This window comes from Scardinius erythrophthalmus (assembly GCF_964197995.2).
Source record: "Scardinius erythrophthalmus genome assembly, chromosome: 15".
NCBI classification, from domain to species: domain Eukaryota; kingdom Metazoa; phylum Chordata; class Actinopteri; order Cypriniformes; family Leuciscidae; genus Scardinius; species Scardinius erythrophthalmus.
The window spans coordinates 32,279,718-32,307,695 of NC_138235.1; the positions used below are offsets into that span (position 1 = coordinate 32,279,718).

Consider the following 27,978-nt stretch of genomic DNA (forward strand, 5'->3'; position numbering starts at 1 on the left):
TAAAAGGTCCCTTTTATGACCAACATTCATCATTACACACCGGTTCGTACCGCCTTGGCTTTAACAGATTTTCTAAAACAAACGTTATTGTTCAATTGTTAGAATCAGCCAATGGGGTGTCACTGATTCTCAACTGAACCAATGGGAATGTGACAGGAAGCGAAACGTCTCCTCGCGCTCGCTCCGCCTTGTGACGACTGACAGAAAAAGTATAAATTCCCACCCCGCATTTTCCAAACACTTCATTCTCTCACCAGACTCATAAAAGTCCACTTGTGAGAGCGTTAATAACTGAAAAAAAACCTACGGTTTTCTATCTCCTCATTTTTTTTAAAGCGAAATATTCATTTTTAAAAATGGTGAGTATAAAGCTGTTTTTAAATTGTGTAATTTATAAAAGAGGTATTGTTATTTATCTTTGAGATTGGGTGTTCTTACGTCATCTGTGTAACGGTTCTTTAACTGTGCATTTAAAATGGTGGATTATTATTTTAACATTTAGGTGATACTTTGGTTTTTATTTTATTTTTATTTATTTTTTTAAGCATCAAACATAACCTACGAAATAATATTGATCTCATTTAGGTATTTGGACTCGCGGTTTAATTAATTTATAATTATTATTATTGTTTTGTTGTTGTTGTTGTTGTTGTTGTTTAACATGTTTAACTGATTGAATGCCAAGGAAATCGGTTAAAATATATCTTTGATAGAAACATGACGTCCATGAAGCTTGGTAGCCTATAATTTGGCGCACAATTCAATAAAAAATTGCCGTTTTCTACCTTGAAATGACAACGCAAATCTCGTTATCAAGGTCGCTGTAAAGAGGTAAGAGGATTTAGCCTACTGACGTGTAACGTTAAAGTGAAACATCCTCCTTTTGTTCTGATGATTCTGCACAGTCACTTCTTTAGCAGTGTGGTACCGGTACAGGAAGTGAGTCAGGAGAACCACGTGCGTTCTAATGAAACTTGATGAACTCCAGTGCTCTTGTGTCAAGAAGTTTAAGCCTTAATAAGTTCCTCATGGTTATGCTTAGTGGCCGTCTGGTTCATGCACATGACCAGCCTAAAACAGAGAGGTGTTTAACCCAATTTAGATTTGTCTGAGTTAAAACTATATACAATATACAAGGCTCAAATGCCCTTCCATTACTAAAATTAACATTGTAGCTTGGTTTGAGTGCTGTTTTACATTGTGTGTGCTTTAAATTCCATTTAAAGTGTTTAATGAAACCCTTAAAATATGTTTTTGTACTTCTAATATACTTTAAAATTTGATGATGTAATTTTAAAGGAATGCAGGCTACACTATAATAAAACAAAGCCAACCTGCCCCCCTTCTTTGAAACAAGGGCTGGTCTGTTACATCAGCTGTTTGTGTGGTCAGGGGTTTGTGCAGCTATAGCAGTTTCTGATTCGCAGCGGAGGCATTTTCTATCAGTGCTTCTTCAATGCAATACTCCATTACTCCAATACTCCAAAGATTCCATTCCTGTATATGTTAACTTGCACATCATTAAAGAGCCTTTTGTTTTGTTTTACGAACTAGTAAAAGTGTTTTTAATTTGTGAAGATGCGCAACTGAATGGTTAAATCATTACAATACTTGCAATTAAAGAATGTTGACTTAAGGTGTGTAATGTCTATAAATCTATCTCTCTTCACAGCGCGAGTGCATCTCTGTTCACGTTGGTCAAGCTGGAGTCCAGATTGGCAATGCCTGCTGGGAACTCTATTGTCTTGAGCATGGCATCCAGCCGGATGGACAGATGCCCAGTGATAAGACCATCGGAGGAGGCGATGACTCCTTCAACACCTTCTTCAGTGAGACTGGAGCTGGAAAGCACGTCCCCAGGGCTGTGTTTGTAGACCTGGAGCCCACTGTCATTGGTAAGAAGAGGATGTATTAATTTTTTTAGAATATTTTCTACCATTATGTTTAGTTCTCTAAATATTTACTCATGACCTATCTATCCAGATGAGGTGCGCACTGGGACATACCGTCAGCTGTTCCACCCTGAGCAGCTCATCACAGGAAAGGAGGATGCAGCCAATAACTACGCTCGTGGTCACTACACTATTGGGAAAGAGCTCATTGATCTTGTTTTGGACAGAATTCGCAAACTGGTGAGTCATTCAATTAACTTCAAAGGCATTGTTCAAATTTAATTGTGTTGAATTATGTTTAATTAAAATAATGCTTGATTGCACTTTTTAACATGAATCATGTCTTTCAGGCTGACCAGTGCACAGGCCTCCAGGGTTTCCTGGTGTTCCACAGCTTTGGTGGTGGAACCGGTTCTGGCTTCACCTCTCTCTTGATGGAGCGTCTGTCTGTGGACTATGGCAAGAAGTCCAAGCTTGAGTTCTCCATCTACCCTGCTCCTCAGGTCTCCACCGCTGTGGTAGAGCCTTACAACGCCATCCTGACCACCCACACCACCCTAGAGCACTCTGACTGTGCCTTCATGGTAGACAATGAGGCCATTTATGATATCTGCCGTAGGAACCTCGACATTGAGCGTCCTACTTACACTAACCTCAACAGGCTGATCAGTCAAATCGTGTCCTCCATCACAGCCTCCCTCAGGTTTGATGGTGCCCTCAATGTCGATCTGACCGAGTTCCAGACCAACTTGGTGCCTTATCCTCGTATCCACTTCCCTCTGGCTACCTATGCCCCAGTGATCTCCGCAGAGAAGGCTTACCATGAGCAACTCTCTGTGTCTGAGATCACTAATGCTTGCTTCGAGCCGGCCAATCAGATGGTGAAATGTGACCCACGTCACGGCAAGTACATGGCTTGCTGCCTGCTGTACCGTGGTGACGTTGTGCCCAAAGATGTGAACGCTGCAATCGCCACCATCAAGACCAAGCGCTCCATCCAGTTTGTGGACTGGTGTCCCACTGGTTTCAAGGTTGGCATCAACTACCAGCCTCCCACTGTGGTTCCAGGAGGTGATCTGGCTAAAGTGCAGAGGGCCGTGTGCATGCTGAGCAACACAACAGCTATTGCTGAGGCCTGGGCTCGTCTGGATCATAAGTTCGATCTGATGTACGCCAAGCGTGCCTTTGTGCACTGGTATGTGGGTGAGGGTATGGAGGAGGGCGAGTTCTCAGAGGCCAGAGAGGACATGGCTGCCCTGGAGAAAGATTACGAGGAGGTCGGAGCTGAGAGTGTGGACGGAGAAGAAGAGGAGGGAGAAGAATATTAGAAATGCTTTTCACTTCCACTGCCTGTTCTGTTTCTTGTCCATTGTCATTTTTATGTTTCCTTTTTCTTCACTTTCCAGCTGTCAACTGACTAAAAGGTCAATGTGACAAGCAGGGCGGGGTCGAGGGCCACAAGAGAACGGCGCGAGGCCGGTGGTGTGATTGATGATGAGCAACACCTGCGCATTGTACCGTCTCGTTCTCTCTCGACCCCGCCCTGCTTGTCACAGTCAATCTTTACAAATAAAAGGTTGTAATATTTACATGATCTCCTGTTTTCATTACGGTCTAATGACCCCTATACTTTATACCCATCTTGGGGATGCATCTTTGCTGCATTGATTTTATTTTAGGTAAATTTAACACCACAGGCTAAGTGAGTTGATTTCTATTAATACAACATCATACAGTTACAGTATTTTTTTTAATAGTCATTTGTAATTTTGAGTGTACACTGTAAAAATAAAAGGTGCCTGGAGGAACCTTTTGGGGTTCTTCACTTTGCCACACCGGCGGAACCATCTGTAGATCCTCTAGGCACCCTTTAAAAAGGGGCGGTTCTCTGAGGAACCACACAGGTTTCCTGAGGAACTCTTATATTAGGCACTGTGTGGAACCACTTTGGGTGCCTCCAGGAACCAAATTTCATTTTTTTTTATATTTAATTTCATGTTGTTACTATGGTTACCTTTGACTTCTATTATAATAAACAAATTGAACCAAATACAAAATAAGAATTGTTTATTACATATTTGATATTAATTTTTATACATACACTTCCATGCACATGGGAAAAAAAGCTAACTATAGATTAATATCAATGAATACACAAAAAAATAGTATAATACATAAGCAACATGAATAATCAACCATGTATATACAATAGATAAACAAGAAATGACATCTCAACAAAATGCATGGAAACACATATGTTCCACGAAATAAATCAATGTAAAAAAATACATTTTGACTAATTAAAAATGTCTTAAATTTAACTTTAAAAAATTTGTGTTTCAGTCCGATGGTAAGTCTGACATCACTGTTTCCAAGTCCAAAAGCTCTATCAGATGCCAAAAACAAACAAACAGTGCTAATATACACTCATTGTGCTGTAATATTCCTGAAAATTATTATCCTAACCTTTATCTCTATACCGAAATCTCAGATGGTTAGTTATTCAGCTATTTTGAATCATAAAATGTTGAAGTCTGGGATGCCGTGAGATTGGAGACTGTAATGTACACTATGACTTTTGAAAAGCTTAAATTTGTGACTTGAATCAACAGTGTTCATAAATGGTTGTTGAGTATTCTCATGAAACAAGATAGAGGAAGTAGAGGCTTCAACCTGGAAACAGTATTAAGGTGTAGTAAAATTATCTGTTGTTCTGTGAATGTTTACTGGTGAATTCCAGTCATTTCAACAAGAATCCACATGATCAGCAATTTCGTTTGTGGTCAAAAATGTCACTATGGGACCAAGTTGGTGTGAGGTACTTAAAGAGTTAGAAAAGTGAAAAGGTACAGCAGATTCGTTTCCGCTTGTTTTTCCTCTTTTCTGGTGGATGGTCCAGGCACTTCAGTGATTTTCAGCTCTACAGGAGGATTTTTATTCTTGATCAAACTTGTATTTCAGCTTACCGAGATCCCTGCAAAGTACAAAATGTACTGTTAGTAAGGTTATTAAAGTGATAGTTGTGAAATTTAAATAAATTTCTCAGCCTTGTGACGTTCCAAACCTGTTTGACTTTCTGTCTGTGGAACCCAAAAGCAGATCTCAGGCATAATGCAATCCCAGTCACCATTCAATTTCACTGCATGAAACACAAGCAGAATTTTTTTTTTTAAATCATTCATAAAAACCATTCTTATGTAGACTTGTCTAGTTCAATTCAATTAAACAATTTATGTAAAAATGGTTAAGCTCCAAAAATGTCCCAGAAAAGATCCTAAAAATAATCAATGAGTTCACAACTCATGTGTTATGGGTTGTGTTGTAAGTCTTCTGAGGCCATATAATAGCATTTTCCTTTTTTTTTTTGTCAAAAAAGACTAAACTTGAAGTTATAATTCAGTTAAAATGTCTTATGTTCAAATGCAAATGATAAAGATATAAGAAAAAATGCATAGCATTATTTGTGAACCAAACCTGTGATATTATTTACCGAGTAACATGAATGAGATTTGAGAGCATGAGAAAAGATTTTCAGAGAATAACTGATTAAAAAACACAAGTACACAGTCAAACAATTTCACACAGATAAAGTTCATAGTACTTACATGTGGTTCAGGTAACTTACTGTAATTCAATGTTGCCACTGAAATGTTCAGATTATTTTAGAAATGTAATGGTTGTTCTGGGGAAACAAAAGAACAAAGCAAAATATTTATTGACCAGTAAATGGCTTTAAAATGGTATTTGAGAGAATGAGGGAACATGTAGTAAGTAAGTTAAAGTTAGGTTAAACAAAAACAGACCAAACTTGCTTTTGTTATTCATAACAAACGCCAATGACGAAATAAATGAGTTAGGCTATATCAGCAATTTGAAGACACAGTTGTAGGCTACAGAATATGTTGAACTGAATGACTAAATCAATCTAAGACAATAAGTCAGTAATTTCCATTTGTTCATTAACGTTAGATCAACGTAGTTAACATCGCGGCTAAAACCTTCATACCAGATACTGTGCAAAACGAGTGGTAAACACTGTAAAAACGTAGTAATGTATAATACATTTAGTTTATATATGTGTGTGTTTGAATATATAGTGAGTATACTCTGTATTTATATGTATTTGGCGAGTTTACAAACCTTGTAACGAAGAGCCGAACAGCGGCGGAAGCTGCGGCAGGCGTTGATGAGAGAGGAGCCGTTACTTTCAAACTCGATGACGTCGATCAGCTGAGCTTTGTTGCGCGCGAGCAGCACTGAAGTGACGACAGCAGAGGAATAGCAGCAGTTTCATGACAGAATAAAACTTCTCTCCTCCTGGTTCTTCTTCTTCATATTATTAATATTGTTATTTAGTGTTGTTGTTTAAGGTTTAAATTACTCAATAAAATAGGCTTATACTAAATAAATGTAAGCTACCCAAGTGAAAAAGACGTAGGCTACTGTTAAATGTATTAAAAATGCATTAAAGTATATTTGTATTGTAGGTCTACTAAAAACACACTCAAGTACATTTTTAATACATTTAATAGTAGGCCTATGTTTTTTTCACCTGGGTATGTATAGTGAATCAAACTTAAGTATAGCCTATAATAATAATATTAATAATAATAATAATAATAGGATAATAATAATCTTATTCTGGCCTCACTGAACCATTGGGTTCCTCCAGATGCTGGCTTTAACATAAGAGATCTTCCAGGAACCACTTAAATGTTAAAAGATCTTCCAATAACCCTTTTATCGCATTCAAGTTCCTCTATTTTCCCCCAAAGCACTTCGAGGTCTCATGGTAATGAAAAGGTGACTCCAGAACCTCTGAACTAAATACAAAGTGCTTAAAGGATCCCATAAGTTCCAGCAAGAACCTCAAAGATTGTCAATGCTCCTCCAGTAACCTTACTATAGGAGAAAGAGCTTTGAGGCACCAAAATTACATTTTGAAGTTCCTTGAGTATCCGACAGGATATTTGAGGCTCCTTTAGTTTTTACAGTGTAGTATGATCTATTTGCTTTGTTTTGAAGGCAGAGGGCAGTATTGCTGTACAAATGGCAGTTCTAATGTGTTGAACAGTGCAGTAGAGTAATTAAATGTGAATTGACCAATCTGTCTTGTAAGCTTTCTATTGCTTCTGCAAATGCTTAAGTGTTGACGACTTGCTACTTTATCTGAGTGAAATATTCTTTCATGTTCCTGAGTAAATGGTGTTAGAAGAGGCCTGTCAACCACCCTAATCTAAAATTGGGCCTGGCATTCAGACCCAGTCAGGGGAGAATATGTCAAGCTGGTGGACAGGTGGAGTTTAAATATATATTCTTTGTTCCCACTTGCCGCTTCTTCAACAAGAGAAGATTCAGCATAATATATTCTTTGTTCTTATTTGCCTCTTATCATCGATAGACATTTTGTGGTATTGAGCTGACAAAAGGCAATGCTTCTAGAAACAGAACGTTCTAATGCTGACTCTCAAAAGTAAAGAGATTGACAGATGTGCAGTTGAAGGAAATTTATTTGAATTTTGTGGTGAATTTTATTTTATTGTAAGTGCTGAAATACAAGACGCTAAGAATTTGCAGGAACTTTCAAATAGAGAAAACTCAAGTAATGAAAGGTATTATAACCATGCTGAATACTATTTCTTTAATTATTAGCTAAATGTAATGCATATGCAAGTCATGTTACAGAAACCATCTGATGAGCAACTTGTATTTTGTACAGCTCGAGCTACAATTCTCTTTGAGAATACAGCATATATTCTAAACAAATACATCTTTAAACTTTTAAGGTTGCAAACAGTGAAAAAAACTAAATGTAGTGATTTTAAGGCAAAAGGGTTAAAACAATGGGTTAAAATCTGTATTTTGAGTCTCTAATTTGTAAATTCTGAATTAGGACTTGTGAATGAGTCAGATAAAACTATTCTATATATGACTATTTATAACACCCCTTTATTTAATCAATAAATAACGTTTTGGACAGTTAACACCGTATTTCCAATAAGACCTTTACAAATTTGAGGTAATATTTACTAGTATACAAGGGGTAAATTGAAAATTTTTAATACTGCATTAGATATAATAATGAAATGTGCATTTATCTGATAATGTACATAATTTAAAAATGTACAAAAACACTCAAATGTCCACACATGCATAAAAGACACTTTTGTTGCACAACCTGGTTTTGGACATTCTCAAATCTCTTGCACACTGTTTTATGTCTAATACAGGCAGAAAAAATGCTGAAGAACCATCACAAATTCACAGTACAACAGTTAGTAAGCCACAACATTTCTTTTCTGGTTCCATTCAATAAATAGTGGTATTTTAATATTCTTCTTTAAAATCTCTCATGGCAACTTTTGGAGGCTCTCTCAATAGGGATGTATATATATATACCAATTAAATATATATTTTTTTCAGCCATGTTATTCTTTGTCATGCGGGGGAGACTTTAAGACATTGAATGTGCATACAGCATCTGAGATTGTGATGCATGACACCACCTGGTGTTAAAGCATAAGTGCACTTGCACTGGTAGATTTTATGTTTGTTCTAGCCATTTAAAAGAAAAAAGAAAAACAGTACTGACCCATTTCGTAATGTCATAACTATTTGTTTATTCTCCAAAGATGAATATTACGTGCTAAATGACATATTCTGCTCTATAGGATACGTGACATGATTGTGAATGTGCTCAATGTAAATTAGCCCTTATTATAGATGATTCGCTTCCAGCTGCATTAGATTTCAACAAAACTGTTCAATGCAGCAGTACCTTTCACAAACAAAGCAAATGCTTTATTTTATAATGTTCAGGCACTGGGACACACCGATCATTTGCGAGCACTCGGTCCAACTGCAGATGGCAACCATCTGAGTAGCTCAGGAGGGCTGCTCTGAAACTGGATAACGCAACAACAGAGCCGTTAATGGAGCGCAGTGCATCCTCACAGCTCCTCACGGTAGTTTCTTTCACCTGGATGGTTTTGGCTAGAAAAAGGTGTAATAATACCCACAGTGTTTTTACAAGGAAAAAAAAAAACAGTTGCATTTAATAAATGCAGAGTAGAGTTAGGATATGTAGCAGCTTACCTTAGGCTTTGTCATCTCAAGACAAGATGTGAACAAAAAGAATTGCCAAACCAATGTTCAGGAATATAACCATGCAGATCATAATCGTGTTTGGCCCCTAAGAAAAAAAAGAGTTCACACCCATTAGTGTCTGTTGTGTAAAGTATAATAACCAAATGATGGTGATCCAGGTGGCATTTACTTGTGGAATTGCTCAAAGGCCACTTTACAGCAGTTTAGCTCCAACTCTAAATAAACACACCTGAACTAGTAAATCAAGCCTTCAGGGTTGCTGGAAATTTCCAGGCAGGTGTGTTGGAGCTAAACTCTGCAAGAAGGTGGCCGTCCAGGAGCAAGATTGGACACCGCTGTCTTAGAGCAGGAGTGTCCAATCCTGCTCCTGTAGGGCAAGTGTGTTGGGGTAGGCTGGAGCTAAACTCTATAAAGGACACTGGCCCTCCAGGAGCAGCATTGGACACTTTGCCACATGTGGATAAAATCGCAAATTTTTCAGATGCAATGGGTAAAAGTCCTTCTGCTTACAAATCATTTTTTCTATAGGAGCAGCTCGGTGTGGCGTATGCTCGGTGAGCCACAAGATGCTGCTGTGATGCAATGCAATACTGAGTTTCTGACAGACCACAAGGGGTTTTCTGAAGGTGAGAATTTGTTATTTTGAGGGTTCAGCCTTGAATAGATATGCCTGATTGTGAAAAATGGACTGGGGCCAGGGCCAGATTTAAAGGAACACAATCTGTCTGTGTTTCAGAGCAGTGTGTCAAAAGCTGTTTAGAAGAATGAGCTTCTCATTCCATGGCTCAATGGGAGGACATCTGAAACTAAGATAAGGCGGGCCACTGTACTCTAAATTGAGATTTATTGATTAATGCAAGAAAACAGGCAAAGGTTATAAAAAGCAATTTTGCTGAATTTGCTTTTGTTATGCTATGCAAGTCTGGAAGTATGTCTGCAATCTTTGGGATGTCTAGTTGGATTCAAATATTCATTGAAAAGACCCATTGAGACCTTACTTGTTATCACAAAGAATATCAAGGTTTGATTTGTTAGCCTTACCTCATCTAGTTCCAGAGACTCTTGTGTGGCTTCACTAGAGGCTTTCACAATAGACCTCTGCCTCGCCTCAATTTTGGCCTCGACCTTGGCAACTGGTTTAGCAACCGGCTTGACAACAGGTTCTTTAGGTTCTGGTTTAGGCACTGACTTGGGCTCAGGCTTTGGTGCAGCTTTTGGGGCAGGGCTTGGTTCTCGTTTCGGTGAAGGTTTAGGCTCAGCCTTGTTGGTTAATTTCTTCTCCTCCCTGACATCTGTCCAAGACCTAGGCTTGATTTCTGTCATCGAAGCTGGGCGCTCTTGGGCAGCTTTTGGGGCAGGGCTTGGTTCTCGTTTCAGTGAAGGTTTAGGCTCAGCTTTGTTGGTTAATTTCTTCTCCTCCCTGACTTCTGTCCAAGACCTAGGCTTGATTTCTGTCATCGAAGCTGGGCGCTCATTTACAGGCTCCCTTGTTTCAGCTCTATGTTTGACTTCAGCTGCCTTTGGCTCTGGCGTGACTGCTTTGGAGGACAGCTTATGAGCAGGGTGAGGTGGTTCTTCTTCGTCAGTGGGGCGGACGAGGCTGGTTCTTACTGGCATTGCAGCAGGGACCGGTTCTGCTGCTTTTGACTCTGAGTCCATTTTCTGCAGGGCTTTGATTTCCAGGTCCGAACCCTGCTCTGCTTTGGCACTTTGGCGGCTAGGGGTACGGGATGGGGCCTTGCTGCTGGGAGCAGAATGCTCCTCAGGAGGGGCTGCTGGAGCGGGAGCAACGGCAGAAGTAGACGACGGGGTGGTGGGTCTACTGCTCGGCCTACTACCTGCTCGACTGCTGCCTCTGCTACCACTGCCTCGACTGACCTTGTCTCCATTCCAGTTGCCAGGGCTCAAGAGATTTGGATCTTCCTTGTTGGGTGTGTGAGTGACGATGACTGGAGTGGGTGAAGGGGTGCGTGCAGAGGTGGAGCTTGGTCTTGGACTCTCCATCTCATGCATGAAGGGGCTCTCTGGGGGTGTTGGTTGGGGATCCTCACCCAACAAGGGCTCGTGCATCCCAATGTCCGTGTTCTCATGACTCTCAGCAACCTCCTGCAGGGCTCGTTTTTTCAGATACTCAGGACCTGAGGGACACCATGTGATGCATGCATTATTACAATATAGGTTCAATAGATGATATTGATACTGGCTGATTATAATTTAACTTTTTTTTTACACATACAATCATTTTTAAATGATAGTTTTAAAGGTGCACTAATTAAATGCTTATGTTTTCCAGGCTTTTATTTATGTTCCCAAGCAACCAATACAATTAGTTGATCTTCTCTGAAAAATGTTGGTGTTTGAGGTAAATTCATCTTAGGTTTATGTTTATTAACCTGTGATACCCATCTTGTGCAGAACAAAATACCTTTTCTAATCACTGATATGACCACTGTACATTTACAGTCACTTTTACAGTTGATATTTACAGATATTTATATTAAAATGAAAAAAGAAATGGTCAAAAGAACAATTAATTTCTTGAGATATAAATTTTATCTTTATTTTTTCATTTTTTCAATCTTTCATTCTGCCATTCCTAGCAATTGCTTGGTCTCAGATTCATGCTCAAAATATAGTATCATAAAGGAGTGGATGATAGAATAGACTGCATATTATAACTATTTTAGTTTTGATTAAAATTCTTACAAGTGCTGGCAGTTATGAGATAATTGGAAGTGCATGCTAATGTATTTGAGGGTATACTGGAGTCCATGTGCTGCCTCACTGTCTGTCTATCTCTGAATCTGTATCACATTATCACATTTCTTTTCAATCATTTTCACAAAAACGCAAAAGAGGCCTATACTGTATTTTAAACACCTAAACACAAGACCAGGGTCTTGAATAACATGTTCAGTTTCAGGCTAACAAAGGCCAAGAATGCAACCACTCAGGGACAGAATAGAAGATAGATGAAATGTGATCGCTCTTCTTCAGCTTTGTCTAAGATTTTGGAGACAGACCGTGCCAAAATAAAACCATCAAGAGCTTAGCAGTGCCCTTCAGATGGACAGATAGAAACACGGTGAGCTGATGAGGGGCTTTTGTCCCAGCAATCTAATCCTGTTTTAGACACTCAGAGATGTTTGCATGTGTTCTTTAGGGACTTAAAACATTATCAGCACCTAGACTGTTCTGTAATGAACGCTGCCGTACTGCGAATCTGACTTTGTCTGGATTAACAAGCATGCATGCTACATTTACTTCTCTGAGCTCACATCCGTTAATCAAACACACTGTCATTGGATCGGGAGGATCTTTACCAGCCTCCGCTCCTGTGGCCTCGGTTGATATACATTTAGCAAACAATGAAATCTTCTATCTACCTGGTTGATGGAAGGAGGGAGAGAGCTCTCTGGCAACCACACGAGCTATACTAGACTCATTGTTAGCAGCGATAGCTGACTGTTCTGCGGCGTCACCTTTGCTTTTGGCATGGGCCGTTCTGTGAAGAGGGAAAAAGCATTCAGTCATTGGTATTAAATCAAAAGCTGGAAAATCAAGTTAATGTTGTGGTCAAGAATGAGATTGGTGGGGGGGAAATGGTGTGAAAACTTATATTTGCCCTTTAAAATTTTGTTATATAATGTGTTTACCAGGGTTGGGCACAATTCATAATTGAAGAATTGTGTTCCTTTCACTTCATGAGTGTGAATTTGAATTGAATTAGGCCTATCCACACCCCACAGGAAGTTGAAATGGAATGAAAGAAACTGAATTGCAATTCATAGAAATTCAATGCATTCTGGGGAGTGTTCTTCCACCCTGCTTTCCAATAGTTTATTAAATATCATTAAAAAATTAAGTGAATATAAGTTGATATTTATAATTTAATAAATATCTATTTTTCATTTTATGTACTAAATTACTTGTATGTATCATGTTTACGTATACTTGTTTATGTATATTTGTATTGACAAACTTTTAGTAAGAAATTGCAGCAACTTGAATATCAATTAAAGGCATTCTCAATTCTATTCTGAATGGTGCGCATCCTGCTTACATATTTGGCAGATGTTTTTAACCACTCGCAGTGTATATTTGAGATTCATTTTTTGTAAGCAGTTTTTATGTTTTTGTTTTTGAATCTTCTATTCCCTTTGAGCCAAAACCACAGTCTTGGTACTGTTGTTAACATGCGCTACCAGTCGAGCCATAAAGACTGAGCATTTCTATGGCTTCAATAAAACCAAAATAGACATTTATTAGGACTGTATGTTAAAACCTGTCTACAACAGTGTATAAATGTAATATCTTGTGGCAGTGTTTCAGAGGTGCACTATTAAAGGAAAACTTTTATTAATTTCTGCCATTAGATTAATATTTTCATGTGGCAAAGATACCATCTTCAGTTCTCATATAGTTGGACTATTTGTTATGTTATGAGAGGAAAGGCATGTGACCTTTTTCCATAATATTAGACTATATTAGTGTATTTGTCTAATTTCAACCATATCTTGCTAGTAGAACTAGAGCAACCTAAGACATCCCGCCTCGTCTTTATTTAGAGAGATGGGTTAGCAGTTGTCTGCACTATAAAAAGTAACATTAACATCCCCTCAGCACTTAAGAATCCCATGCAGTACCCATCCCAGTCAGTGCATTAGAACAACAATAATACTGAAGAATGTTCCAGAGAACGCCCTACTGACCCAAGAGCTGCAAGTGTTTGGGTTGCTCGCCGTATGTTTGACTTGAATACAAGAGGAAGAAGTGTGCTGGGGGGTCGTATGACAGGGGGGTTATTAATAGCAGAGGAGGGTGTCCTCTTCACCCATTGAGCTGAAACTAAAATAAATCACTCTTTTAACACCCTGCTCCTCACAGTGAGAGATGAGTACTGCTGTGATAGGACACGTTGCTTTAGAGAAGACCACCATTTTATGCCTTACCGCATGCACTGATTACATTCTTGAAATAAATTATTCATGTGTTTTATTGGTGTTGGTCACATTAAGAATTACTGCACTGCACAATTACAGTGCAGGCCACAAAACACTAGTTACAGCGTGATTTGACTTTTTTTTTCTTCATATTTACAAAATTTTTCAAGCAGTTATGCAGAAAAAACAATGTTTTACACATTTATTATTTTTAACAACGCCTAAGTTTGCATTTAAAGAATGTATAAGTGCTTTTGTCTTTACGCATGCAGTAAAGATGGCAAACCTTCGCTCTTAAACATTTTGTTAGTCACTTTGATTAAAAACTGCTTTGTAGTATTTACTCTGTGATATTTTCCATACTGTAATTTCATCCTGAGTTCAAAATAGCCCTACCACTTAAAGACACTGTACTGAGGGTGGCTGTAAGTGGAACGTTTAGAAAAGTTCAGACACTCCCATTGATATGTCACAGATATACATTTACAGTAATGTCTGCATTAAATTCTAGGCAGTTGCTTTCATAAATTCTCTACTGTAACCAACTATTGCTTAATGCTGCCATGCATGTACAATATAAAAACCATGATAAATTTAAAATAATGTTATAAAATCATGCTTTCAGCTATTGCAATGTTTTCTTCTACATTACTAGGTTAGTGGCTTGTTGACAGATCTGTGATAGATGCCATTTTCTGCAAAGATTAGAATGTGTGATGTTAGTAGGCTAATAATGAAACCCATTGACCGTAAATTCATTAACATGCAAATCAAGTTCTACTTTAGTAATGCTTCTCATGTGGGAACTATTCCACTGTATATTTATCTTTGCAATTTACCATGTCACACCGCATTACAGGTCAGCATTCCAAATATATGATGTATCAGAATACAACCAGTTAATTTTTGCCTTGCATATGTTTTTAATCACCTTTTGTACTTAGATCAAAAGTTTTTTGTGATGGTGTTGTCAAGGACTGATGTTAGAATCACTCTTGGTAAAGAATGATAGTAAGCTATATGTAGCAGCAAAGTATTATCTGACATAAACTCTCTCTAATCTCTGAATTGGTTTTTCTTTAGATCCATCATGTTTGCCATCCTTATTTTATTTGCATAAATAAGAATATATTTACTTAAAAATGCAGAAAAAGCTTAAAAAGCACTGTAAAGCATCATTGTCTATAATTATGCATCCGGGTATCATGTACTCTGATAATCACCAATAAAATGAGCTGCAGTGCCTGAGTTCAGGATCTAAGCAGGGTGTTGTACATCTATATACTGCCAGCCTTCTCACTCATTTGCAGGATAGGCAAAATTTATATCCCATGAAACGATCCGACACCATTGCTGACGCATTTTTTTATGTGATACCATCAAGAGCTCCTTTGTACTGGTTCCAAGATCAGCTAAAAAAGAAAACAGGACTTTCAGGGTATATTGTATATTCATATTGATATATATTAGATAATTAGATAATATACAATATTTTTATCTATATTAGTTAATTATATATATTTCTGGAGGAATGTGAGGGTGGTAGATTACATCAAGTTCGTCTGTGTGAGTGTCTAAGAAGCTGAGGATAGAAGAGGCTATCAGCTGTTGCATTCCCCCATGATTGTGATATAGCAACAGTGCCTGTCCTTTTTTAGGCAGGCCTCCTTTTCTGACACCAGACCCATGTGCGTCATTTACACCCAGTGCCGTGGCCTCCCGAGGAGTCTCGTCTTCCCTCTGCTGTTCTAAATACACTATGGTTAGAGCAAAAGGGCTAACCGGCACCTGGACCCCACTGAACAAACTCTACGGCCAATAGTTTTCCTTTCTGATCTCACCACACTGGCAGAGGGCAAGCAAGTCTGGTACAGATAGGAGATGGGGTTGCAGATATGGGATTAAAATAGTTTTTAAAAAAAGGTAAAATTATTATTTTTTTTTATTTTTTTTATTTTTTTTTTTATTATTATTTTTTTTTTATTTTATTTTATTTTATTTTATTTTATTTTATTTTATTATTTTATTTTATTTTGGACCATAAATCCTGAGTAAGAAGGATCCCACCTAGCATACCATTGTTGCCTGATTCATTATAAAAAATAACCAAATAAGAAATACCTCGATTTTTAGTTGTTTTAACTTATTTGTATGCTTGTTTTGTTTTATATATACAATTTTAAGTCCTCTAGAGTGCCCCAGCCCCCTAGTTGAGAACCGCTGTAAATTATAGGGTATTGGGATTTTTTTTATATGCCATACACCATTCAGAAGTAGAATAAAAGTGTTTCTGTTTCTGCTTATCACACTTTGACCTACTGAATGACAACAGAAAAGTTCACTGTAGACAGATGTGTTGGTTTTGATTTCTGGTTGTTCTCTCTGATTTGTCTGGTTTGGTGTAAGGAGTCTGTTTGTCTCTTTCCAATAATGATCTATAAAGAATGATCTGGCATTGTATGACTGCACACATGAAAAGTGGCATGGAGGTGTTTATTAACAATAGGCTCCTTATTTGAATAATCTTTACTTAAACATTACTTAAATGTTATTCTATGAAGGTAAAATGATGCCAAAAAGATTTGCATGCGCAGGGTAAGATTTATGAAAGTGGACAAGATTGCAAGGCGTAAATTAAATTTGCATGCATAAGAGAAGCTTTGTAAATCCCCTTTCAAGTGTAAGAAAAAAAAAAAACAATCAGATAAAATCAGTAAATCAAGAGTCAGTGAGAACCTTATTTGATTGGCTACTTGAAGACGATGGACCCGCCTTCCCCCTCACGCTTGCAAAACTCCAATGAGTGAGAGAATCGTGCCAAAACTGTAAGTGCAGCTAAAAGAAAGACGGAACAGTATATATTGGGTTATTTCAGGAACTTTTTGCCTATACGTACATTTAGACATTTGCAATAGTTCATTTTTTTTTTTTTACACAAGGTTTTCAAACTGTTGTTTTCGCTTGCAAATCCCTGTGCTTTTGGTGCTTTTGCAATGCTTTTGTACGTATTTTGGCGTCTCATATTTATTTTGCGTTAACATGAAGCTGCAGTTTCAAAATACATGAATTACACTTACCAAAAAAAAAAAAAAAAAAAAAAACAGGTAAAAGGCTGCAAAAATTTTTTTCAAACACTTGAAGTTGATTTACACCTTTACAAAGCCTCTTGCCTCTTGGGCATGCAAATTTACTTTACACTTGCATTCTTATGTACACTTTCACAAATCTTACCCATGCGCATGCAAATCATTTTGGCATAATTTTACCTTCATATATTCTGGCAGATATGAATGTTTTGCTTATGTATAAGCAATGAGAACAAAGAAGTCTTGTTTTTTGTTCCTAAAATGTGGGCTTTGATTGACTGTTTTCTTGTCATTGTGTGCATTCTGGTTTAAGTCTGCTGTCAGGTTGTCATCTTTAATAATGCATGAATTCATTTTTATGGGATGAGCATAAACAGCATGCATTTGATGACTGAGAACCTAGGGCTGTTTGTCTTTGGTTTGTGCATCTCCTTACAAGGAGGGAAGATTTTATCAAAGCCGCTGCACCTGAATTTGGCCTGCTGTTTATAACCGTTAGCATCTGATAAACTGCAGATGCTGTCAGGACTGTGTGTAAATCTAAATATTTTACCCTGGAGGGAAGCTGTATTATTAGTGTCAGTGCTTTAGACTCCTCTTTATCATGTCTGGAGTTAGGCCTAGCCACCAAGACGCCACGAATAGAAAAGAAGCTTGGAGCATGTGGCCTGATTTGAGACTGTTTGTTTCTGCATTTGGACAGACTGTCTGGAAACCAACACCAAGGTGGTATCAGGATGTTTTTTGTTCTCCCACAAAGCACATCCTCTGGCTGGCAACTCTGTGTAAGTGTTGACATATTTGTTATCTACCAATTCATTGGGGGAAAATATATATTTCGTTTTTTATAATTATATATTAGTTATATAATATATACTGCCTGTCAAAAGTTTGGAATAATACATTTTTTTATGTTTTTGAAAGAAGTTTTTAATGCTCGCTATAGTTTTTTTTATTTATGATTCATTTGATCATAAATACAGTTAAAAAAAAACATAAAACAGTACTATTGTTTTTATTATTACAATTTAAAAGAACTGTAAAATGAAAATGAAACCTTTTCATTTTAATATATTTTCAAATAGAATTTTATTCCTGAATTCTCAGCATCATTACTCTAGTCTTCAGTGTTGCGTGATCCTTCAGAAATTAATCTATTACTTATAATATTACAAAAATAATTCTGTATTTTTACTATTATTTCATTTTTATACTGTCTTGATCATTCACTGTACATTATCCCTTATATATATATATATATATATATATATATATATTATATGTATCAAGGAGGATATATTATATGTATAAAACAATATTGTATGCATTCAATTTCAATTATACACTCAAACATAAACCGCAACCGTTGAATGATTTACCTTGAGTTAGCGATTTCGGCCTTCTGTTTTGCTATGGCAGCTGCCCTATGGGCTCCCTCCACACTTCGCTCCACTTTCTGCTTAATCTTAGCGCCCTTCAGCTGAATCACCTTCTTCTTAGCAGACTTCACCAGCAGGTTGTTAATATACTTGCCTTCTTCTTTTCCACCCTCAGCGAAAGTGGTGCACCCATAACCGTGACGTTGGTTGTTCAGCCATTCGCCCTCATATTTAAGCCCACTAGAACGTTCACTGATCCCATAACCTGACCGCTTGTCGTTTTTCCACTCTCCCATGTAGACTTCAGTGGTGGTGGCGTCAATGTCCGACTCAACAGGGGGAAACTCTTGACCTTCACCTTCCCCTTCGCTCTCACCCAGGCTGATGGTGGAGTTGGCATCGCTGGCAGCGGAGCTAAGAGCTGACTCACTCCGCAAAAAGCTGAGCTTGCTCTTCTGGCTAGAGAGGGATGTGCGGGAGTCAGACTTCTTCAACTTGCCAAGAAGTGAGCCACGGCGGAAGAGGCTTCTCTTCTTGGGCTTGACCGCATCTGGGTCCACTTGCAGGGTGAGGGCGAAGCCGCCACGAGATGGGCCCAGAGGCATGGGCGCGTTGACCATGGTCTCCTGGCCGGATGCGTTGGTGGCGGTGATGACCGGGACGTCCTGCTGCAGGAGCGTCCCATTGCTGTGTTCACTGCGCAGGGAGCTCAGAGAGTTCCGCAGAGGAGAACGCACCACTGCTGCCATGCCGTAGGGAACGCTCTGACGCACCCCATAGCCGTGCCGCATGCCACCAGTGAACTGGCCCTGGAAGGTACCTGTATTGCCAAAGACATTAATCAGGAAACGTTAAAAACATTCACCCAATGAAAATACTCTCATGTTGTTCCAAACCTGTATGACTTGAATATGAAAACTGTCTGTTTTTCTTTTGTCCATATAAAAATGATATTTCAAAGTTGTAAATAAAAAGATTATTGGAGAACATTTAACAAGAAATACTATTTTAGTCTTTCTACTTCAAAATTTCACACTTAATTTAACGTGTTAAGACGCGTTCACACCTATAACCAGTGTTGGGTGTAATTACTTAATAATCATATAACTGTAATTTAATTACTTTTCCTTTGAAAACGTAAAGTAAGGGTGTACAATCATTTTTATGTAATTTAATTACAGTTACTTCTTATGTAATTGCATTAAATACTATATAGTCTATAGAACAAATCTCTATAAAACAATAGTGGATTTAGCATAAAAATTTTATATCTTTTGTTAAAGTGTATGTTTTTAATGTAACCTTCTCCCTTTACACACTTTGGTCAATTCAAGAATAATTTATGCAATTGTATATTGTTTATTTGAAATAATTAAAAGTGCAGTTTCGTATCTATCCTTTTATTGTTCGACTGGTTGAGGTTGATGTGCGATTTAGGAAATAATTAGTTATAAGTAATCCAATACTTTTTAGAGGGAGTAATTAGTACAGAAATCTAATCACACTGTTAGTAGCTATTAATTAATTACTTTTTAGAGTACCCAACACTGCCTATATGTTACATTTCAATCCAATGATGATGGAGATTCAAATAGAAGTATCATTATTAACACAAAGTAAACTCAGGGAATCCACAATGATGCAAGACAGCGTGCAAGCACAAACACACAAACAATACCAGACAATGAACTGAATGCAAGGAGGAACTTAAATACACAGAGATAATGAACTGAATACAGACAGGTGTGCTCGTTAAATGAATGTCCATGACAACTGATTAGTGGCGGGAAACTGAAACAAAGGAAACAGGTAACAGAAGAGAAAGTCCATGAAAATGAAACTAAAGGTAAACTGAACATAATGGTGACAGAACGCCCCCCACCGGAAAGGTGCGGCTTTGAGCCGCAACAGATGGACAGAGGGGTAGGGAGGGTGGGGGCTCTGGAGGTGGACGAGGGGCTGGCGAAGAACCAGACCGAGAGATCTGGAGACACGAGTGAAGCCAAGGCGATGACAGAACCGGACAACACCGTAGGATCAGGCGGAGCAGCAGCGAAGAGCCAATGAGGTGGAGCCAGGGTGCCGGTGGACTGAGGCGACTCCCGTGCGACCGAAGACTAACGTGGATCCGGAGGGAAGGCAAAGCCTGATGGAGCCGAAGGGGTGGAGGGATGAAGCACAAGAGTCCCGGAAGTCCGCACAGGCAGACCGAGGTGGAGCCGAGGGACGAGGGTGCTCGGTGAAGCCAAGAGGGCGAGGAGTCAAGGTGGAGCCGAAAGGTCGTTGGGCCGAGGTGGAGTTATGGGTATGGTGGCCCAGCAGATCCAATACAGGCAAAACTTGAAGGGTAAATGCAATGGTGGAGTTCAGGGACTGGAGGGCGCCAGTGAAGGTGGGGCCAAGAGACCAGCTAGCCTGGGCAAGTGGGAGAGGGAGGCAGGGTGGGTGTATTATCCACAACAATGAAGTCTTTAAGCTGGGCAAGACCAGCGGCGATGAAGTTTTAGAGCTCGGCAGAACCAGTGGAGAAACAGTCTTAGAGCTGAACAGGACCAGCGGCGATGAAGGCTTTGTACTGGGCCGAATCAGCGGAGGAAGGCTGGCTCCGGGAAGGACGTAACTTCAAGCTCTGGCTCTGTTGCAGGCACTGGCATTAGCTCAGGGTCCGTGGTGGGCGTCAGCACGTTCTCCAGTTCTGCAGTGGGCTCAGGCTCCTATCCTTTTGTGGGAGAGTGCTCGCGCTCTGCAGTGGTCGACAACACATCCATCAGCTGCAGGTATGCACACTGCAGACAACGGAGGATCGCTTCTTTCCAGGTTCATTTTCCCATGTCTGGTAAGTCAAGGGGGCTGTAAAAGTTCGCCCCATCCAATAAAGAGACTTTATGGTCTTGTCATCTAAGTTGGATCTTGCAGTCAGTTGACTAAAGCAGGCAGAGTAAGAGTAAGAGTCCAAGAGAGATTCTTACTGGCTAGGGCCCCGTCCACACTACTGCGTTTCCGTTTAAAAACGGAGACCTTTTGCTACGTTTGCACCCCCACACTAAAACGGCAAAAACGGAGACCCAAAACGGAGAAGTTTAGAAACGCTGCCGACCCGTTTTTCGTTTTGAATCTCCGGAGCGCGTTTTAGTGTGGACGGGTCAAAACGGAGGACTTTAGAAACGATGACGTAGTAGAGGCTCACGCTCGGCTCTATGATTGGGTGTCATCAGTCATGACGTATATCTTTGCCAGCAGCTGTTGTGCAAGTAAATTCTGCATTTTACAATGCTATAACTGCCAATATGCGCTGGAGGCAAGCTATTATTCCAGCGATCTGTGCCAATTCCCGTGTGCAGCGGCGGGAACCGACCGCACATGGAGCGTCTGTTTTGGGTTAACCCGGGAAGAACCAGCGCATGGTGGGATCATTTTATCAATGATGTTGTGTTTACACCGGCACGCGCATGCCCAGTGTTGGAGAATGGTCACGTGATCTGCGTTTTCAGTCGTTTTAATGTGGACGGAGATCAATTCTAATACGCAGCTAAAACGCTGGTGTGGACAGAGATCGTTTTCGTTTTAATTCTCCGTTTCTAAACTAAAACGCAGTAGTGTGGACGGGGCCTAAGTTGATGAGTGTCGCTGCAAAATCCATTTTCTTCTCAATTTGGTGGTTCGGTATTCTGTCACGTTACAGTCCAATGATGATGAAGAAGATTCAGATAGAAGTATTTTTATTTAAACACAAAGTAAACAATGATGTGAGACAGCGTGCAAGCACAAACAATACCAGACAACAAACTGAATGCAAGGAGGAACTTAAATACACAGAGATAATGAACTGAATACAGACAGGTGTGCTTGTTAAATGAATGTTCATGGCTGAATCCGAAATTGCCCCAAAACACTCAATCCCTATTCCCAACATTAGTCCACTAATACAGTTTACTTGAAGGACTGAATGAAAACGAGGGAGCGAATTCAGACGGTCGTTGAGTGTATTTTGGCTGTACACTCGTTATTGCGGTGCAATGTGGGATTGAATGAGTGCACTCGATAACGTCCACTATGGTTTTGGACACCACTACAAATGGATGTCCCCTCAAATAATCCCCTATTGAGGGTATAGGGGACGATTTCAGATTCAGCCCATGACAACTGATTACTGGCAGGAACAGGAAACAGGTAACAGAGGAGAAACAAACTAAAAATCCATGAAAATAAAGCTAAACTGAACATAATGGTGCCACTATAACAAAAAGTAGATCCACACCAAGGGACGATAATGTTAATTTATGTGTTCTTTAAAGTCAGGTGGATTCTGATTGGCTGTCACAGTTTTATTGTTCATCATCTGAAAAAATAAAACGTTCTGAAAGTGATTCCAATGATATTGTTCTTCTTTGCCGTTATAGTTGCAGTGTGGACTTCTCTATTCTCATGGAATTGGAAAGATCATTAAAACTTTATAGTTAGCCTTATAGCTATCGTCTTTGGTGAGAACGGGCCTTTACCGTTTCTTTAATTATCTGGGAAATTTACAAGCAATTTGTGAGTGAAAACGGTTTCAAAGTAAATCCTACACTATTTTTTTTTCCTGTGTAGCAGTTAAAGTCAGTGGTCTCCAATGTTGTTTTGGACTCCACTGACATTCTTCAATACATAATCTTTTGTGTTCCACAGAATTAAGAAAGTCGTACAGGACATAAGTGAGTAAATGGTGACAGAATTATCATCCCTTTAACTAAACTCCAGATTGTGTTACAACACTGCATTGTATTCAAATTCAGGCTACCCGTAAGCTCATTGTCACTTCAGGCATGAGAGACAATGGTATTTGGAGCGGTACAACTGCTAGCGTGCTGTGTCTTTCATAACTACCTCTGGGGTAATAAACCACGTGTGGTTATTTATGTCATGGGGGCTTGTGGGTCTAGTCCTGTCATGCAACACATGTCTGAGATCCATCAGTCCACAGGGATTGGTAAGGCTATTTATTGTGCCTTTATTCAAACCGTGCTGCACTAGCACTTAACATTACTAATAGTGATGACTCAGCTACCAGGTCAATAGATACAGTATATAGGAAAACACCTACACTAGACACACTCTTAAAATTATGTAATTGCATCCTTTTCAACCAATAAACAGTGGCCGCAGAATGTATATGGACATTTAGCCGAACTTTGAAATCTATGAATTTTAATTCAATTTTAGTGGACAAGTCCGTTTTCTACAGGTATTTTTCATTACAGTAACTATAAACATTTTCACTAATGTTTGATGAACATTCACATGTATTGTTGAACAGCATATTTTTGCTATATTGTAAAATATATTATGTTATAAATAATGTATAATCTTATATTATATATTCTAATGTTATTGTGTTTAATGTTTTATTTGAAAAATGTCCATGTGCTGCTTGGTTTGATATTTTGCTATTTAATGCAGTGACATCCATACAATCTTAAGTGTGGTTTAAGCATCCAAATACTTTTCACAGTCACCACTATATATGCACATGCAAAGCTAAAATCTATAATGTCAAAACTGCTGATTAGCCCCAAACTGATTGACACAAAAATTGACACTTAATTTACATAAGACTAAAAATTTAAAGGATTTAAAAGAAGGGAAAGTCAGTCGACGTAACAGCCTAATGTGGCTTAACAAAAGAAAAACAACTTGGCCACTGGTGAATGAGCCTTTTTATTTGTACTCACACCACACGTCTAGAAAGAACAGGATTTGTGACACTAATTTGTAACCACCCTCCATTCTGCAACTGGCAAATGTTTCTTAGCAATAGGCATTTACCCAAAAGGCCATCTGTGGCAACACCAGGGTTCCATCAGTGTAAGCCTCATGTTTATACTACTAACATGTATTCAGTAAATGACTGTTCATCTGAATTTTTTTAGAGGTATATTCATATGAATCTTATAGCAATGTAAAAGGATAAGTGTTGGGGAAAGTTACTTTTAAAAGCAATGCGTTACAATATTGCATTACTCTGTGCTGCAATTCTGGATTGCAGAAGATTAGGACAAAGTAGAAGAAAGTTTGACACTCTTACTTAAGCAATAAAAACAACAGCAACAACAACAAAAAGAAACACAAACGTGATGTTTATCTGAAGTCATTTTTGCTTATTAGTATGGTTGAATTGGATCATCGAAGGTCAGCAGCAAAACATGCACAGTTAATAAAGTGAGATTAAATTTATAAAGTAGGCCTATATTTGTGATAATTAGCATATTTCATTATTGCAGGTTTGTGTAATATTCTGAGTTTGCATTTCCTGTTTTTATTCATTTTGAGGAATACTAAAAAAACGTTGTTTTTTTTTTTTTTTTTTTTTAGCAAGTGAGATGAGTAAATGCATGCTCACATTTACACATTCATAACTACAGTAACCAACACCTGCACTCCTGATTTCTCTCAACATGGGGACAGGAGAGCTGTCAGTCAATAAATATGAAAACAAAGCATCTTGTGTTACTCATTTAAAAAAGAAACTCAGATATATATATTTTTTTGTAAATTTAAAAGTAATGTGTTACTTTACTAGTTACTTGAAAAAAGTATTGTATAGAAATTACAGTATTGTATAGGCTATACTGGATGTGAATTTTCTTCACACAGTGATAATATCTTTCTAAAATATTATTTTTATTCATTATTTGAATCAAAAGTTAAGACATTTTATACAAAATTGGATTGAAATGCAAAATAACCATTTCAAAGATGACTTCTAGATGTTTCAAGCTAAATTAAACGTGTAAACTAACATGGTAACGTGACAAGCATAGTGAAGTTATGTGTACCAAAGGCTACTACTGTGAAACACTTACCGTAAAATACAGTTTAAGTTAGCTACTATTTAAAAACTAGATGAGTAGCCTAAAGTTCATAAACGAACTTGGAAGTTGACTTGAGAAATCTAGACCAGAAAGTTTGAAGTAGTTTTAACAGCTTTAAGGTTTTGAGTTTACAGATTTTAATTTTAATCAGATTTAACCTCCTGAGACCCGAGAGCTTGCCTGGTGTGCATTTTATAATTGTTCCTGCTATTTGGCATAAGTTGGACCTAATAAGTATAATAACTAAAATTTGTTTTTGTACTGGAAGTAGTTTTTGCAGAAAATGATGTCCTCATGCGAGGACAGTGGGTCTATGTTTTACCATATGATGTCCTCATGTGAGGACAGTGGGTCAATAATTTACCATTTTACTAGCAATTATGTGAAGTGTCAGTACAAATGAAGTGATAAACACTTGACAAAATCTGATTTTTATAATAGTACTGGTAAAGGCCAGCAGGGAGCAGTAGAAGGCCACTTATTGGCTCACTTTCATTTTGAAATTCTTGATTTTTACCAGTTTTCTGCACTAAAGCAAACCAGTTTTTCCATGTTAACTCAATAATTCATGCTTACACACACACACACACACACACACACACACACACATACACACACAGACAAATGTTGTTTTTTCAATGCTGTTGCGATCCGTCTAAAAATTCCCAAGTTTAGCTAACCACATGGTAGAATAAATAACGTAATATAGTCCCAATGTCCTCAAACGAGTACTTCACATTTACTGATGTCCTGGAGTGCTACTATTACTAAAATATGTCAAATTTTAATCCCCATATGATGATGGAGACAGTATTGTACATAAATACATTTGTTTCATTCATATAATTTGAATAGATTTTTTACCTGGGTCATTTTTCTTTCGGGAAGTGTTTTGCTGATATTTTGCTGATTTTCCAGCCATTTTCTTCTCACTGACATTGGTGTAATGTTGTTATATCACCACAAGATGGTGTGGGCAGTGTCCCTAAATGTGGCCAACATGTCTAAGATTTACAAATTTGACTATCATTGTGTCAAGAGGCAAAAATGTAATGTCCTCATATGAGGACACAGGGTCTCAGGAGGATAATTCACTAAATTGTGTATTATTCCATCTATTCCATTCTAAACATAGTCACTGTATTTAGTGCACTAGCTAGGCTACTTTTTAGCGTGCGGCAACACATCGCGACCAGTGTACTGGAACAAACGATTCATATGATTCGGTTTTTAGCGAATCAAAACCATAGGCTTCAGCGCCAGCAGGTTCATTTGATTCTCGAATGGTTTGAACCTGAGCCGCTTCCTTTTTGGGGGGATCAAAACCACTGAATTAATTTCATTTTAATGGAATAGCCTATATTACCACATTTCTGTTAGTTTAGTATTTTTGTTCATAGTTAGCAGGCTAATTATTGTATTAGCCAACATTTAGCCTATTTCTGATGTGTTTTGCTAAATTCTGAAATTATCCTCTGTTCTAATTTAGCACAAACGCATTTAGCACATTAGCGCATTTTTCCCTTTAAGGATTTTAAGTAAACTGCAAAAAAAAAAGTTGCTGCTTTAACAATCAACTTGGATGTTTAAGTCATCTCAACTTAAATTTCATTAAACTGACTTAAAAAACGAGATGCATCTTGTATAGCCTAACTTATATATTTTGACTTATTTCGATAAGTTAAAGCAATGTAAAAACATGTGTTAACATAACTTATTGATCATATCATGTTTTACAGTGTACTCGATTTAAGAACTCAATTTCAGTCGGAATTGGAAACCGACTCTTGAACTCCTCACCCCCGGTGTAGGCATTGCGTTACATACTAACCCTGGTCTTAAAATGTCAGCTCACAGTATGCAGTTTGCGCTCACAAAAGTACATTCTCCGACCTTACCGCCATCCGCATAGGTCTCCGTGCCATAACCATCCTGCAGTCCGTTATTCCAAGTGCCCTCGTATCTGGCACCGCTGCCCTGACTGATGCGCGTCCCGTATCTGCCTTTGAATCCGTGCGTCCACTCTCCCTTGTAGATCCAGTGTCCTTTAGTCTCCACACCTAGACCATGACGCTTCCCCTGGGACCAATACCCCTCGAATGTGTTTCCACTCGGCCAGGTGTAGACTCCCACCACCTCGAACCCGTAATTCCAGGAACCGGAGAACTCTCCTTGTCCTTTCGGTCCGGTACAGATCCCGTGCCCGTGCGCTTTACCTCCCTCCCAGCCTCCACAATAAGCTCCGCCATCATCGAACTCAAAGCGACCTCCGCTCATCACTCTCAATGCAATTACTTCTAACTTTTGAAACTTTCAGATAATAACAATAACGAACGACTTAATCTCTATCAGGCGCTGTTAAATCCATCTGTCAAATTCCATGGATGCGTAAAATGGAGAGAAGATCTTTTCCTGGTGCTGAACTTGTAGAATCGTCGTATAGGCTCATCATTTGTTGATAGGTAGGCTATATCCTTAAAATAAACGTCCTAAAGCTTGAAGTTGAAATGACTTGGGAGAGGGAGGATTGGTTTTATTTGTTTGTTTTCAAAATTTTTGTTACATGATATTGTTTGAGTTTATCTATTTAATCGAATTGAGAGCCAGTGGTCTTTCATGGCTTTCAACCCCTCTCCCCTCTCCCTGCCTCCCCTCTTTGCACTTGGTGCTGCTGGAAATGTGTTTGCTGTCCCAACAAGGCTACCAGATCCCAATACAGT

The 27,978-nt window shown here is 38.6% G+C and overlaps 2 protein-coding genes across 3 annotated transcripts; one reads left to right on the forward strand and one right to left on the reverse strand.

Moving 5' to 3' along the window:
- Positions 1-245: 245 nt before the first annotated feature.
- LOC308703416 (tubulin alpha chain-like) lies at positions 246-3,480 on the forward strand. 2 transcript variants are annotated; one of them, XR_014031716.1, is made up of 5 exons: positions 246-359; positions 1,673-1,895; positions 1,984-2,132; positions 2,243-3,322; positions 3,449-3,480. XR_014031716.1 is itself a non-coding variant. In XM_081386866.1 (4 exons), the coding sequence occupies exons 1-4, from the start codon at positions 357-359 to the stop codon at positions 3,218-3,220; spliced, it is 1,353 nt and encodes a 450-aa protein (XP_081242992.1). In that variant the 5' UTR covers positions 246-356; the 3' UTR covers positions 3,221-3,359. The 2 variants fall into 2 exon arrangements, 1 of the variants encoding a protein (XP_081242992.1); XM_081386866.1 differs by lacking the exon at positions 3,449-3,480 and having other exon boundaries at positions 2,243-3,359.
- A 3,904-nt stretch (positions 3,481-7,384) lies between these two features.
- Positions 7,385-27,937, reverse strand: jph2 (junctophilin 2). Its single transcript, XM_081386650.1, has 6 exons — positions 27,157-27,937; positions 18,408-19,227; positions 12,386-12,504; positions 10,041-11,137; positions 8,988-9,084; positions 7,385-8,885 (listed from the first exon to the last, which is right to left on the reverse strand). The coding sequence occupies exons 1-5, from the start codon at positions 27,533-27,535 to the stop codon at positions 9,004-9,006; spliced, it is 2,496 nt and encodes an 831-aa protein (XP_081242776.1). The 5' UTR covers positions 27,536-27,937; the 3' UTR covers positions 7,385-8,885; positions 8,988-9,003.
- Positions 27,938-27,978: the final 41 nt, after the last annotated feature.

Bases quoted from the DNA above. Each gene is read 5' to 3' on its own strand.
- LOC308703416 (XM_081386866.1), top strand. The intron at 1,896-1,983 runs GTAAGAAGAGGA...CTATCTATCCAG, and splicing joins CCTGGAGCCCACTGTCATTG to ATGAGGTGCGCACTGGGACA. The intron at 2,133-2,242 runs GTGAGTCATTCA...CATGTCTTTCAG, and splicing joins TGGACAGAATTCGCAAACTG to GCTGACCAGTGCACAGGCCT.
- jph2 (XM_081386650.1), bottom strand. From the start codon at position 27,535: ATGAGCGGAGGTCGCTTTGAGTTCGATGATGGCGGAGCTTATTGTGGA. The intron at 12,505-18,407 runs GTAAATCATTCA...CCCTCTTCACAG, and splicing joins GCCGAAATCGCTAACTCAAG to AACGGCCCATGCCAAAAGCA. The intron at 11,138-12,385 runs GTAGATAGAAGA...GGTGTCCCTCAG, and splicing joins TCCCTCCTTCCATCAACCAG to GTCCTGAGTATCTGAAAAAA.